This window comes from Podarcis cretensis (genome assembly GCF_951804945.1).
Source record: "Podarcis cretensis genome assembly, chromosome: 10".
NCBI classification, from domain to species: domain Eukaryota; kingdom Metazoa; phylum Chordata; class Lepidosauria; order Squamata; family Lacertidae; genus Podarcis; species Podarcis cretensis.
This window is the reverse complement of record NC_137179.1, coordinates 55,839,597-55,853,920: the sequence shown is the minus strand read 5'-3', so window position 1 is coordinate 55,853,920 and position 14,324 is coordinate 55,839,597. Positions and strand designations below refer to the sequence as shown.

General features: G+C 44.1%; 1 protein-coding gene across 4 annotated transcripts in view; it reads right to left on the bottom strand.

Moving 5' to 3' along the window:
- ST7 (suppression of tumorigenicity 7) overlaps positions 1-14,324 on the bottom strand; it is a 96,593-nt gene that overhangs the window by 35,411 nt on the left and 46,858 nt on the right. For all 4 annotated transcript variants that reach the window (XM_079994257.1, XM_079994258.1, XM_079994259.1 and 1 more), the window contains exons 2-3: positions 5,373-5,455; positions 37-196 (exon numbers count right to left, since the gene is read on the bottom strand). In XM_079994257.1, coding sequence (XP_079850383.1) covers positions 37-196; positions 5,373-5,455 — 243 coding nt within the window. The remainder of the gene's footprint in view (positions 1-36; positions 197-5,372; positions 5,456-14,324) is intronic.

The window sequence follows — 14,324 nt, the reverse complement described above, 5'->3', positions numbered from 1 at the left end:
TTAACAATCTGCGCAGGACAAGCGGAATTGTCTTACCTGAGACGCTCTGCCGATTTGCATCAGAATCCCCGTTGCCTGTATTTGAGTTGTTGGGAGAGTTGTTGTCCACCCCTCCCAGCAGAGGGCGCAAGTGGCTCACCGAGACTTGTTCAATGAACGAGGTCCCATACTTGCGAAAATACCACCACTCAAATATCTAAAAACAAAAGTGAATATGTGCATTTATTAGTTTGCTTTCCTTAACTCCAAAGTAATTCCCACTGGCCAGTTGTGTTTTCTTTTAAGCTCTGATTCTATATTTAAAGGTATTTTTTGGATGAATTGTTATCCTTATTTATTCCTTATACAGTGCCGTCAGTATATGCGGTGTTGCTTTATAAATCATAACCTTGCAGAGATTGATAGGGTGCTACACCAAGAGCCACCAACATACTAAAACAGGCTTTAAGGAAAAGAGACACAAGGGGAAACTGTTTGAAAGAGTATTTGAAAAGCTACCCATTCCAAATTCAGTTTAAAGACACAAAATGATGAGAAGACAGAACAGGGGCCTTAAAGTTGCCCACTGACATTTAGCACCTGGACAGCTTAGCTCACCTGGTTAGAGCATGGTGCTGATAATTCCAAGGTTGCAGGTTCGATCCCTGCATGGGACAGCTGCATTTTCCTGCATAACAGGGGGTTGGACTAGATGACCCTCAGGGTCCCTTCCAACCCTACGATTCTATGATTCTAGGTGACTGAGCAGGAACCTAGTTCCTTGCCCCCAGCTATGGTGAGATGCACTGCATTTCTATTTAAATTATGGTATTTATTTCTGAATTTGCATCTATAAATATAAATTAGCATATGCAACTTATATGCAAATCTGTGACCTCTTTTTGTCCCCTTGTTCAGTGGTGCATTTCTTCTTTTGGTGATGCATAAGTGGCCACCTATCATTGGCAAACATATACAGTGGTGCCCCGCAAGACGAACGCCTCGCAAGACGGAAAACCCCCTAGACGAAAGGGTTTTCCGTTTTGGAGGTGCTTCGCAAAACAAATTTCCTATGGGCTTGCTTCGCAAGACGAAAATGTCTTGCGAGTTCCTGCGGGTTTTTTCTCTCCCCCCCCCCTTTTTCTAAGCCGCTAAGCCGCTTATCTGATAAGCCGATAAGCCGCTAAAAGCTGCTAAAAGCCGCTAATAGCGCTAAGCCGCTAAGCCGTCAATGGGCTTGCTTCGCAAGACGAAAAAACCGCTAGACGAAGAGACTTGCGGGACAGATTAATTTCGTCTTGCGAGGCACCACTGTAATGGGAAATAATTGCAAAGCCACAGAGAGCTTTAAACAGAAGGTCCAGGTCTCTGTGCTCGATACAGAAACAACCAAGAAGCTATTTCTCACCTATTGCTCATAATTTTGCTTAAAAAGCTGCAAATATCTATCTATCCATTCCTGGGTCTGTCTCACCACCCTGGTCTGGAGCTACTTGGAGTACTTACCGTATTTTTTGCTCTATAAGACTCACTTTTTCCCTCCTAAAAAGTAAGGGGAAATGTGTGTGCGTCTTATGGGGCGAATGCAGGCTGCGCAGCTATCCCAGAAGCCAGAACAGCAAGAGGGATTGCTGCTTTCACTGTGCAGCGATTCCTCTTGCTGTTCTGGCTTCTGAGATTCAGAATATATTTTTTTTCTTGTTTTCCTCCTCCAAAAACTAGGTGCGTCTTGTGGTCTGGTGCGTCTTATAGAGCGAAAAAGACAGTAATTAGCCACAAGGTTAGTCCCTGGCATCTCCAGTTAAAGCAGCTAAGAAAGGCCTGAAATATTCAAGAGCTGCTGCCAGTCCAAACAGACAATACTGGGCTGAATGGTCCAGTTCATAGAAGTCAACGTTATATTCTAAAAGGGAAATGCCTAGCCAGTTATTACGAAGAGGCTTCTTTGCTGGTTTCTGTCCCTTTCATAGATTTTTTTCTTTTCATTTTCTCACCCTCTGGAAAAAGAAGATCTACTGCATAATTTGCTCCGGATATTCTCCACCATTTTTGTGTGCGTGTTGGTTGCCATTTGCCTCCCCCACCTCCCAAATGTCCTGGAATGATGCAATATTGTAGAGAGTGAACAATGGTGACCACGCTGCTCAACATGGTTGCAACATCAACAACTTTGGGCGGCGGGGGGGGGGGGCGGAGAGAAAGCAGCTCCGTGACTTCTGCTGACAAGTCCCACCCCAGTGAAACTGGAGAAATTTGGTGAAATGGCACCCCCTAAAACTTCTCTGTCTGCAAATGTTGTTGTTGTTTAGTCGTGTCCGACTCTTTGTGACCCCATGGACCAGAGCATGCCAGGCACTCCTATCTTCCACTACCTCCCGCAGTTTGGTCAGACTCATGCTGGTAGCTTCGAGAACACTGTCCAACCATCTCGTCCTCTGTCGTCCCCTTCTCCTTGTGCCCTCCATCTTTCCCAACATCAGGGTCTTTTCCAGGGAGTCTTCTCTTCTCATGAGGTGGCCAAAGTACTGGAGCCTCAGCTTCAGGATCTGTCCTTCCAGTGAGCACTTAGGGCTATTTCCTTAAGAATGGATAGGTTTGATCTTCTTGCAGTCCATAGGACTCTCAAGAGTCTTCTCCAGCACCATAATTCAAAAGCATCAATTCTTCGGCATTCAGCCTTCTTTATGGTCCAGCTCTCTCTTCCATACATCACTATGTCCGCAAATAGGTTGCAGAATTAAAAGGGGAATGTTTGCATACAGCGCTCTTTTCTGTATCCTGAATAGGATCTCCATTGAATATCTGCTTGGGGTGAGTTATGTGAATTAAATATCTGTTTGGGGTGATTCTTCAACATCAACTTCGTTGGACTGGTCATGTTGTGCGGATGCCTGATTATCGTCTTCCAAAGCAACTACTCTATTCCGAACTTAAAAATGGAAAGCGTAAATGCTGGTGGTCAACAAAAGAGGTTTAAAGACTGTCTCAAGGCAAATCTTAAAAAATGTAGTATAAACACCAACAATTGGGAAACACTTGCCAATTGGAGAACAGCCTTTACCAAAGGTGCCATGGGCTTTGAAGGCACTCGAACTCAGGATGCGAGGGAGAAATGTGCTAAGAGGAAGGCAAGCTTGGCAAATCCACACCGTGATCAACTCCCACCAGGAAACCAATGTCCCCACTGTGGAAGGACGTGTGGATCCAGAATTGGTCTCCACAGTCACTTACAGACTCATTGTTAAAACTGTGTTGATGGAAGACAATCTTACTCGGCTACAAGTGATCGCCAAAGAAGCAGCAGAAGAGAGAAGAATGTGAGGGGAGCCCAAACTGACCTCGGCACTTTCTCTACCCCTTCTCAGTAACCTTACATGAACAACGTACATCACAGCACAAAGCAAATCGTAATGCCGTAGTGTAAACAGCAGTAGCACTAATGCAGCAGTAGCATCTGACCCTTTTCCCTACACTTACTGGACCTCTGGCCCAAACTGTGTTTGCAAAGGATGCAGCTGTAAGCCAGCTGCTTTCTCCATATGTTGGGTTACATGCCTCAGAGATCACATGTCATATCCTGCCCACCTACTACAGCCAATCATAACTTTTTAGCACCATCGAGTGCAGGACTATCACTCATCTTCATACTTGTGTCCTGGCTTGGCAGCAACTGAAGCAGTTTACAGTTATTACTTAAATAATTATTCAGCGTGGTTAAAACAAAAAATGGAACAATTTCAGTATCTATCAACTTTGTTTCTAAAAAAGGCATAACAAAATGATAAAAAATATAAATTAATATAACTGCCAATATCCCTGAGCCAGCAGTACAAGAAATAAAATAGTAAGGGACTGCTTCCCCATCACCACTGAATTTTCTTAATGCAATGTAATGAACGGCTGATAAATTAAAACAATATGAATATTCTTAATCACTTCCAGTTTAAAGTTATTAGTATCATTGTTATTTGCATATGAAAAGGAAGGCAGCGAAACACTAATTTCTCTTTGTGAATTCCTGCAAAAATGGCCAAGTTGTGCTTTGAAAGCCTTCATCTTACTGTCCTAATTGTTGGGTCTCTTTAAAAAACAACAGACAGCTCCTCTTCCTATAGTGTCTACTCTCCAAGCCTCTTTTGTTCACACCTACAAGGGAAGTTTTAATTTCTCTGAAGGCTAACCATATGCCTTGAGGTGCTATCTGTTCAGGGAATACTCTGGATACAGTAATTAATTCCTTAATGATTTCCCTCTTGCTTGAAAACAACAACAGCAAGGCAAGGAAGGTCTCTAAACCCTTTGGCAAATGTCGTTATTCTTCAGAGATTTCTTTTGTGAATAAGCCTTAAGTAGCAGTGAGAGGCACTGAAGAGAGATTGCAGCTCTGGTGAACACATTGTTTGCATGGCCTTTCGGCATGCACTGGAACATGTGGAAGGCATGAATTCCAAAGCAGGCAAAAAGTCTAAGGTCCAGTCCTTGGCATCTCCAGGTAGGTTTCTTGAACCCCTCTTGAACCCCTGAAGAGCTGCTGGCAGTCAGTCTACTAGAGTGTTCCAGTGACAGAAGTCAAGCTCAATAAGGATGCTCTTCTGATGACTGCTTTAGGTGACTAAGCTTTCTTAAAAAAAAAACTTTCTCAGGAAGATACCCAATATAATGCTCAGGGTGGAGTTACCTTCAGTGAATTGAGGTCCAGGACCTTTAACAAAACCCACTACAGTTGTACCTTGGTTGTTGAACACCCTGGAACTCGGACATTTTGACTCCTGAACGCCACAAACCCGGAAGTGATTGTTTGTGAATGTTCTTTTGGAACCCAAACGTTCGACGGGGCTTCCGCGGCTTCCAATTGGTAGACTCGGGTTGTATATATGTGTAAATAAACCATATATCATAAAGACACCACAGTCTCCACAGTGTCTCATTGCAGAAGACACAGACTGTGGGCTAAAGCAACCCCTGAAATCCCTTGGAGACTGGGGTAGCATGGCACAATATAAACAGGATTTTAAACAATGTACTGATTTTGGACTCTGCTGCAGAAAAAGCTGTGGTGGTTCCTATTGGCTAGGGATTTAAAAGATGAGATTGGCCAATATGAGAAGATTGACAGAAACAGGTTGGCAAGTGAAGCTCTCTACAGCTGAAAATGGAAGCACGCAAGGCATGAATTTTGTCTTTCGAAAATGAAATTTTAGGCTTGAAGATGCTAGAGACCACACAGCCCATGGCAAATGCATATTCTTTTAGGTACACAGAGACACAAAGTTGGAGGCAGGTGTGTAGGGAAGAAATAGCAAGAAAGATCAGATTTATTTATTTTTTACATGTGGAATCTGACGTTCAAAAGTTTATAGACAGAAGTAGTAAAATGCAACAATTTTACTCACCAAAATAAGCCCCGATATTAATGAAGAAGTTCCTGTGAGAGCAACGTAGAACTTGGGCGTCAATGTGTTCAAAAACATACTCACTAAAAGAGAAAAAGAAAACCACTTAGTATAGGACATTTTCTAACCTTTTGCAGTTCCAACATTTGCAAGTCAAATTAAAAGAAAATTTCTTGCTTTTTGAAAACATCAGAAACCAGAGCATGTTGCATTCTATACGAAACCTTAAAGGTAAAGGTAAAGGGACCCCTGACCATTAGGTCCAGTCGTGACAGACTCTGGGGTTGCGGTGCTCATCTCGCTTTACTGGCCGTGGGAGCCGGCATACAGCTTCCAGGTCATGTGGCCAGCATGACTAAGCCGCTTCTGGTGAACCAGAGCAGCACACGAAAATGCTGTTTACCTTCCCGCCGGAGTGATACCTATTTATCTACTTGCACTTTGGTGTGCTTTCAAACTGCTAGGTTGGCAGGAGCAGGGACCAAGCAATGGGAGCTCACCCTGTCGCGGGGATTCGAACCGCCAACCTTCTGATCGACAAGTCCTAGGCTCTGTGGTTTAACCCACAGCGCCACCCGCGAAACCTTAATGCTTCCTATATCCAGCACAAAGCTGGACTAGAGAGGGCAGAGCAACATAAAGGCACTCAAGCCTTTGTTTCTGCAATCTATCTAGGCAGCTTTAATCTACCTTCTGGAAATGACATGAAAGACAGAGATTAACGAAAAACCTAACGCTGACTGCCAAAAACATTCAGCATCCTTCTGCCAGCATATAGATGCGAGCCAACAAAGTTATGCTAGTATCTGCTCAACCTGTCTCCTGAGCACTGTTCTGTATTACAGTGTTAACAAAACCTAGTAGGCAAGCACGGAAGATTTCATGTCAATACTTCCCTTTCAGATCCCTTGCGTTAGCTAAGCAGCTACACGATGTCATAGCAAGGCAAAAGCAAAGCCTGAGCCAAGTGTGATGCAGAAATGCTTTCGTTACAGAGAGTGACTGTTCCTATATGTCACTGGAGCACAATTCTTTATGCCAGCACAATCAAGGGTTCTTAAGAATTTACCGTGCATGAAACCATTTGAACTGAAAGATGGGTCTTGTTTTAACAACTGAAGCACCCTGCTGCACATCTTTCTAGACTTCACCTCCTTTGTCAACCCTTGTTTCTGTTCCTTAAAATCCCACCCTCTTAGCTGCATGTCTTTGGGGAGGGAAGGAAATTATTGCATAAATTGGAATCTCATAGAATCATAGAATCATAGAGTTGGAAGAGACCACAAGGGCCATCGGGTCCAACCCCCTGCCAAGCAGGAAACACCACCAGAGCACTCCTGACATATGGTTGTCAAGCCTCTGCTTAAAGACCTCCAAAGAAGGAGACTCCACCACACACCTTGGCAGCAAATTCCACTGTCGAACAGCTCTTACTGTCAGGAAGTTCTTCCTAATGTTTAGGTGGAATCTTCTTTCTTGTAGTTTGGAGCCATTGCTCCGTGTCCGCTTCTCTGGAGTAGCAGAAAACAACCTTTCTCCCTCCTCTATGTGACATCCTTTTATATATTTGAACATGGCTATCATATCACCCCTTAACCTCCTCTTCTCCAGGCTAAACATGCCCAGCTCCCTTAGCCGTTCCTCATAAGGCATCATTTCCAGGCCTTTGACCATTTTGGTTGCCCTCCTCTGGACACGTTCCAGTTTGTCAGTGTCCTTCTTGAACTGTGGTGCCCAGAACTGGACACAGTACTCCAGGTGAGGTCTGACCAGAGCAGAATACAGTGGCACTATTACTTCCCTTGATCTAGATGCAATACTCCTATTGATGCAGCCCAGAATTGCATTGGCTTTTTTAGCTGCCGCGTCACACTGTTGGCTCAAAACAGCACAGCAAAAAAAAAACCCATAACCCTCTGGGAGAACATTTTTCTGTTCACCTGTATGAAATACCATTCAAATTGAAATACCTGTATGAAATACCAGTAATTTCCACATCTTGCAGTGCAGACCATAATATAGGGGTGGTCATGCCGTAAGCCTCATGACCAAATAGGAATTAGAACTTGTGTTTTCCCAGTAATAGCCCCCAAATCTAATCACCATGCTACCTTGGACTCCCTTTACCCTCTGCTTCTGCTGCCTGAGCAGGAATAGAACAACTTCAAGCAAAAGGGGAAAGTTGGCTTAGTCACCAGTGCCATGGCTTTTTTCAGCCCCTTCCTCAAAGATTCACTCTTTACTCATTTAGAAACGTACATCCCCAATGCTTCCGTATACCTGAAGGAGCGTCTCCACCCCCATCCTTCAGCCTGGACACTGAGGTCCAGCTCCGAGGGCCTTCTGGCAGTTCCCTCACTGCGAGAATGAGGTTACGGAATCAGGCAGAGGGCCTTCTCAGTGGTGGCACCCACCCTGTGAAAAGCCCTCCCATCAGATGTCCCAAACCTGGATCTTTCCATCCAGGGGATTCTCCTTTCTATATTTTATTTTTTCCTTGTCAACGACATAAAATTCTTAGTGCTCTGTTCTGATAATCAACTTCTTGTATAGCTTATCTTAAAATGTAGGGTGTCAGAGCTGAGGTGTGCACAGAAACACACCAGAGTCAGGAAGACCCTGTTGCGTAGCCCAAGATACAAAGCTCTTTGTAGCCCTTTCTGGAAGTTCAAGTGAGCCCCAAGGCCTGCGGAGGGAAGGAGTGCATGGTTTGAGAATACAGTGGTACCTCGCAAGACGAAATTAATTCGTTCTGCAAGTTTTTTCGTCTTGCGGTTTTTTCGTCTTGCGAAGCACGGACTTTGGAAAAGCTTCAAAAATCACCAAAGTCTTCAAAAACCTCAAAAAAGGAGTGCTATGAGTCGCTCCTCGAAGTCAAGTCACAACTGCACCCCCTGAATGCACGGTTTTAAGAAAAAGGAAACAAACTTGCAAGACAAAGGAAACAAACTTGCAAGACGTTTTCGTCTTGCGAAGCAAGCCCATAGGGAAATTTGTCTTGCGAAGCAACTCAAAAAACGAAAAACTCTTTCGTCTTGCGAGTTTTTCGTCTTACGAGGCATTCGTCTTGCAAGGTACCACTGTACTTCAAGTTGCAGCAGCAATAGTTACTGCAGTGACACACAAAATCAAAGGCTCCTGGGTTCAAGCCTTGTCAGGTCCTAATGAGACTCACAAGAGGAGATGGCTCTCAGTTGTAAATCCGTGTTTGCATTTTACCAACGCACATTATAAAGAGGGGCTCAAAAGGCCAAATTTTCTTCTTGGTAACAAAGCTAGGAAAATTAGTGTTCTAGCCTAACTGCTATTTTTTTTTTATGTGAATGATTCCCCCACCTCCATCCCTGGCACCTTTATTTTTTGGTATGAAGGAATTTTCAGTTGTATGAGTTCTAGCAGTATAGCTGAGACACATCATGGAGAACTAGTCCAATATGCATAATCTATGTAAACTCATGAGTTACTCTTCAGTCTTCAACCTTTGGATTCCTCAGCAGTCGAGTTCTTATCTCACTCTGGGATTTTAAATCTTTCTTAACCCGCAGGAGAGTGGAAGAATCAGGGTCAAACAGCATCTTCATACACATTTTAAACAAGAGACACTAGCATGGCCAATCTACTCAAGACTGTGTTCCCTTCCCATCATTTCCTTCATCCAAAGACCACACAAACCCTTCTACCTGATTTATTGATCAACTGAATTATTGTACTGTATTTATTGTCACACAGTACAAATACAGGAACGTTGTGAAACTAAGGTGGGGGGCAATGTTGTGAGTGTGCAGTGGTACCTCTGGATACGAACGGGATCTGTTTTGGATCCTCGTTCACATCCCGAAGCAAACGTAACCTGCGTCTGCGGGTCGCGATTTGCCGCTTCCGCGCATGACGTCATTTTGACCATCTGCGCATGTGTGAGCAGCAAAACCCGGGAGTAACGCATTCCGTTACTTCCGGGTCACCGTGGAGCACAACCCGAAAGCGCTCAACCTTAAGCATATTTAACCCGAGGTATGACTGTATTTAGGGATGCGGGTGGCGCTGTGGGTAAAACCTCAGCGCCTAGGGCTTGCCGATCGCATGGTCGGCGGTTCGAATCCCCTTGGCGGGGTGAGCTCCCATCTTTCGGTCCCTGCTCCTGCCCACCTAGCAGTTCGAAAGCATCCCTAAGTGCAAGTAGATAAATAGGTACCGCTTTATAGCGGGAAGGTAAACGGCGTTTCCGTGTGCTGTGCTGGTGCTGGCTCGCCAGAGCAGCTTCGTCACGCTGGCCACGTGACCCGGAAGTGTCTCCGGACAGCGCTGGCCCCCGGCCTCTTAAGTGAGATGGGCGCACAACCCTAGAGTCGGACACGACTGGCCCGTACGGGCAGGGGCACCTTTACCTTTATCTTTATGACTGTATTTAATAAAAAATTTTTATCAAGTTCTTTAGTTTTCTAACTGCAAGGTTTGGCTGGGATTCTGTGTGAGACAGAAAAAACACCCCCCTCATTGTATAATAGTATTTTTAGCTGAATATTCCTGATTCATTCTGGAGGTACTGAGTGACCCTGTTTGGAGGTATTCCTTTTCTTCTTGTAGGACAAAAATGCACAGTTCGTCAGGCTCCAGTTCCTATAAAATGCAGCTGCAGAAGAGTCAACGCACCACATGAATCTAAATGCTTGCTAAACAGGCCCTTGCCAGGCAGCTGCAATTATGCTACATCTCTAAACTGCTGCGCTAATTTATTTCACTGCATATTAGGCTCACTAGATGAGACGGTGCTATGGAGAGCAACAAAGGAAATAAGTGCTGCTTGCCATAAAACATTTGACAGAGCTATAAAAATGATCAGTATCTTGGCATATGCGGCTGTCTCAACGAGCCAGGAGGAGCATTCAATTGCTAGACCTTTGCGCGGAGCGCTAAATATGATAACAGGCTTCTTCTCCATTTTAATATATGCATCCTGTTAGGACAAAAGTTGTATTTGTCTGGAAATGCCACAAATCCCTCTCCAACATTTTTTTTGGTCAATATTTCCATAATCTAAATAATATGCATAAGGAAGCACATATGATTATTATTTTCCTGGTTGTCATACAGATTTGATTTCAGTCAAAAGCACTTTGTCAATGAGTGTGTGTGTGGGGGGGGAGAGTTATAGTAGTTCCTCACTATGGGTAGGTATCCTGTTTACATGACACAAAGGTTTATGAGGTTAAGCTTTATTGAGAGCAAAGCCAACGAACTAAAACCCATTATCGGGAGTCATTTAATGTGATTAATGGCTTTGGTTCTTTGCAAACACCTGGTCAGCACATTTCTCTCTTCTTCTTCTACAGAGGGTTTCCCTCTTCTCTTGAGAAAAGCAGAGCAACTCCAGCTGCACTGATTCTATGTGCTTTCAGTGTTTACAAGAAAGGTGGCTGATTATGACCTATGGTCAGTGCAAAAACACTCCTTTGCCCAAAGAATGACAGCAAACAGTACCTTTGCCAGCTGCAAGATCATCCTCATTTTGAAACCTCAGGGTTCTCCCAGAATACTCACTTACTGAGTATTCGTCCTGATTTGTTTGCAGGGAGATTAGAAGATGTTGGTTAGCTAATGAGAATTACAGTCATACCTCAGAAAAGTCGAACGGAATCCATTCCAGAAGTTTGTTTGACTTCCAAAACATTCAGAAACCAAGGCGCAGCTTCTGATTGGCTAGAGGAAGCTCATGCAGCCAATCGGAAGCCACGGAAGCCCCTTCAGACATTCGGCTTCCAAAAAAATGCTCACAAACTGGAACAATCACTTCCGGGTTTACGGCGTTCAGGAACCAAAACATCCGAGTTCCAGGGCATTCAGGATCCAAGGTACGACTGCATTTCTAATTTTTTTTACTGGGAGGTTAGAGGACGTTACATCAAAGTAAATGAAATCCCACACTTTCCAGGGCATTTCCCCATCACTTTCCATACTGCAAAAAGCCCAGACTTTTTGGGAAGTGAGTTTGTTGCACAAGGCTTTCCACTCAACTGTAAGAGTATGATCTGAATTGGCCTGTAGGTATCCCACCTGAAAATAGCAAAAAGTCAGGAAGCGCCCCATGTCTCACATGAAGAATCTTGGATTAAAGGCTGAATCCTAATACAATCATCCTTTCCTATGTATCCACAGCTTAAGTAGAAAACACACATTTGAATTCGATGTTTAAGTTTTAGCTCCACCCTGCTTTCCTCTGTCCTATTGAGCTCTCCCATTACAACCATTTGCTTTCTTTTAAAAAGCAGATGATGATGATGATGATGATACAAAGACACCTCTTGAGCATGTACAGAGTGACTTCCCTTCTACATTGAGCAACTACAGTCTACCCACACAAACTGAGAATGAAGGAATGGGTCTGATAATAGACCTCCCACAATTAGCTTTCTTGAATGTATTCTGATGACACAACCCAGAGAGACTTTTTTTGAAACGTTCTAAAATGCGTAAATCAAGAAGGCAGCATGCTGAAAATCAGACTCAAAAACACCCAAAGCTCCATGGAGACCAAGGCTATAATTATCGACAAGTAGGAGGTTTACACTTCAAGCTGCTTGACTGCTCAAGCTGCATTAGATCTTTTAAAAACCGTTAAACGTGTCTTCAACGGTCATGTGTTCTGGCAAACAGAATTACCATCAAAGCCATGACTGCTCGCCGTCAAAAGCTAGGGTGTGATTTTAGTGTTGTTAGCCACCCTGAGCCCGGCTTCGGCTGGGGAGGGTGGGATATAAATAAAATTTATTAGTAGTAGTAGTAGTAGTAGTAGTAGTAGTAGTAGTAAAAAAAAGAAGAAGCTGAGCTTCTTAAATCTGCAACGTTTTCAAGTTGGGACTGAGTCCAACCCAAATGGCTCTTGCATTAATTGAAATGCATCATGCTGGCTGATGTTTCTCACGTCTTCTTGACTTCGTTGCCCCCTGTGTAATTTCCCCCTCTTTCCCAGGGCCTGTTTTCTGAGCAGAGGGTTTACTTTACAGGGTCCTGGAGCTAGCATTTGTTCTTGGGTTTCCCTGTTGGGAGTTCTAATTCTTGGTGGTACTATGTATCGTTAAGTTAAAAAGGAAACGCTGTTACGATTTCTGTTTTATTGTATTTGATGTTTGTTTGCAAGCTATGTGGGAAGTGGGGGTACAAATCCAAGTCCAGAAAGGACTTCCTATTATTCTTTTTTAGTAGCTACAGCTTAAATGTAAATTTTAGTGCCTTTAAGTACTGATACACACTGCTTCGATATCTCAGTAGCAGAAATTACATAAAGATGTTGATTGACTACAACTCCCATCAGCCCCAACCAGCAAGGCCAGCAATCAGAGATGATGGGCATTGTAGTCCAGCAATATTTGGAGGGCACCACAATCACTATCCTAATGTAAGGTATCCTCTAGCAATAGTGGTCTGTCTTTACCACTGAAGCAGAGCAAATAGCAATCCGCAGAAACCCCAATTTCAGTTTGCTCTGATTTAGCGGTAAAACACAAATTTTCCTGGGGGAAAGGGGCAGAAGGAAGGGGGGAAAAAACCACTCAGACACAAACCTAGAAATCCAAGCCCTGTGTCTATAAATGCAGCACTAAAGTGTGGATAAGCCCTCATCTAAGGTAAAATAGTACAAGACTCACTAAGGTATACATTTCCAAGGCCACATTCATACCATTAACTGAAAGCACTAAGATAAACAATCATGGCTTCCCTCTAAGGAATTATGGGAGCTGTAGTTTGTTAAGGGTGTTGGGAGTTGCTAGGAGACACCCTATCCTCTCCCTTAGCTACAATTCGCAGAGTTCCCTGGGAAGAGGGATTGGTTGGGATTCTAGGAATAATGAGTAATAATTCATGAAGAAGATTCAGGATTAGCTCTCTTTCAAAGCTATCACAAGTCAAAAAAGATGTTGCAACATAGGAAAGTAGTTCAGCTTTTGCTGTTGTTGTTTGGTTTTAAAGCCAAGGTAAGCTTTCTCAAAATGAAAACAGGCTTGGAAATAAAACTTACAGTTGTTGGGAGGGGGCTGTTTTGTTTTCAAGTGAGCGCACTTGGCTCGGAAACTGAAGTGGCTGTATACATTATTAAACATCACGGGCAGTTAAGGGAATAGCACTGATGACAGCTTAATGCCAGTAAGTGAAAGATGATCCACAGAGTGAAGTTTTGCAGCAGCTTCTTAAAAGATTTTGGTTTTGGCAGCTGTCAAGGAACAGATGTTCCAAAGGTGAGGAGCAGCCACTGGGTTAGACACCTAGTTCTTCTGAGCAGCATTGCACCCATAGGAAGATGGAGTGAGAGGGAGAGACAGCTTCTCCATAATTCTGTAGTAGCCCATGAAAAGCTCCTCCTGCATGTGTGGGGGACCCTCTGTAAGTGTGGGAGTTTGTTCAGGAGGCTGCAGGGGAGAACAGGGGAATGTGTTCTCTCTCCTCAATCTAGAGCAGCGGTTCTCAGCCTGTGGGTCCCCAGATGTTGTTGGACTACAACTCCCATCATCCCTGAGCTCTGGCCTTGCTAGCTAGGGGTGATGGGAGTTGTAGTCCACCAACATCTGGGGACCCACAGGTTGAGAAACGCTGATCTAGAGACTCCACTGGATCTCACCCTCCTGCATGCACCAAAAGGGCCCTTTAATTTGCAGAAGGGACAACCTAGTTCAGGCATGGGGGACCTGTGGCCAGATGTGGTTGTCCTCCCACCAGCCAGCATGGCCAACCGTCAGGAATGGCGGGGTCTGGAGTCCATCTGAAGGGACACAGGTTCTCCACCCCTTATTTAGATTCTCAACACACTCACCTCTTTCATACAGACTGGGCATACTGATGATTTAAAGAACGGTTACGCCCTTGGACAGATTTTAGAGACTGCATGAGACATGGAGATAATGCCTCCGGGAATGTGTACTAGGCAGAGAAAAAGTGCAACTGAAAACCTATGGGGTGCTT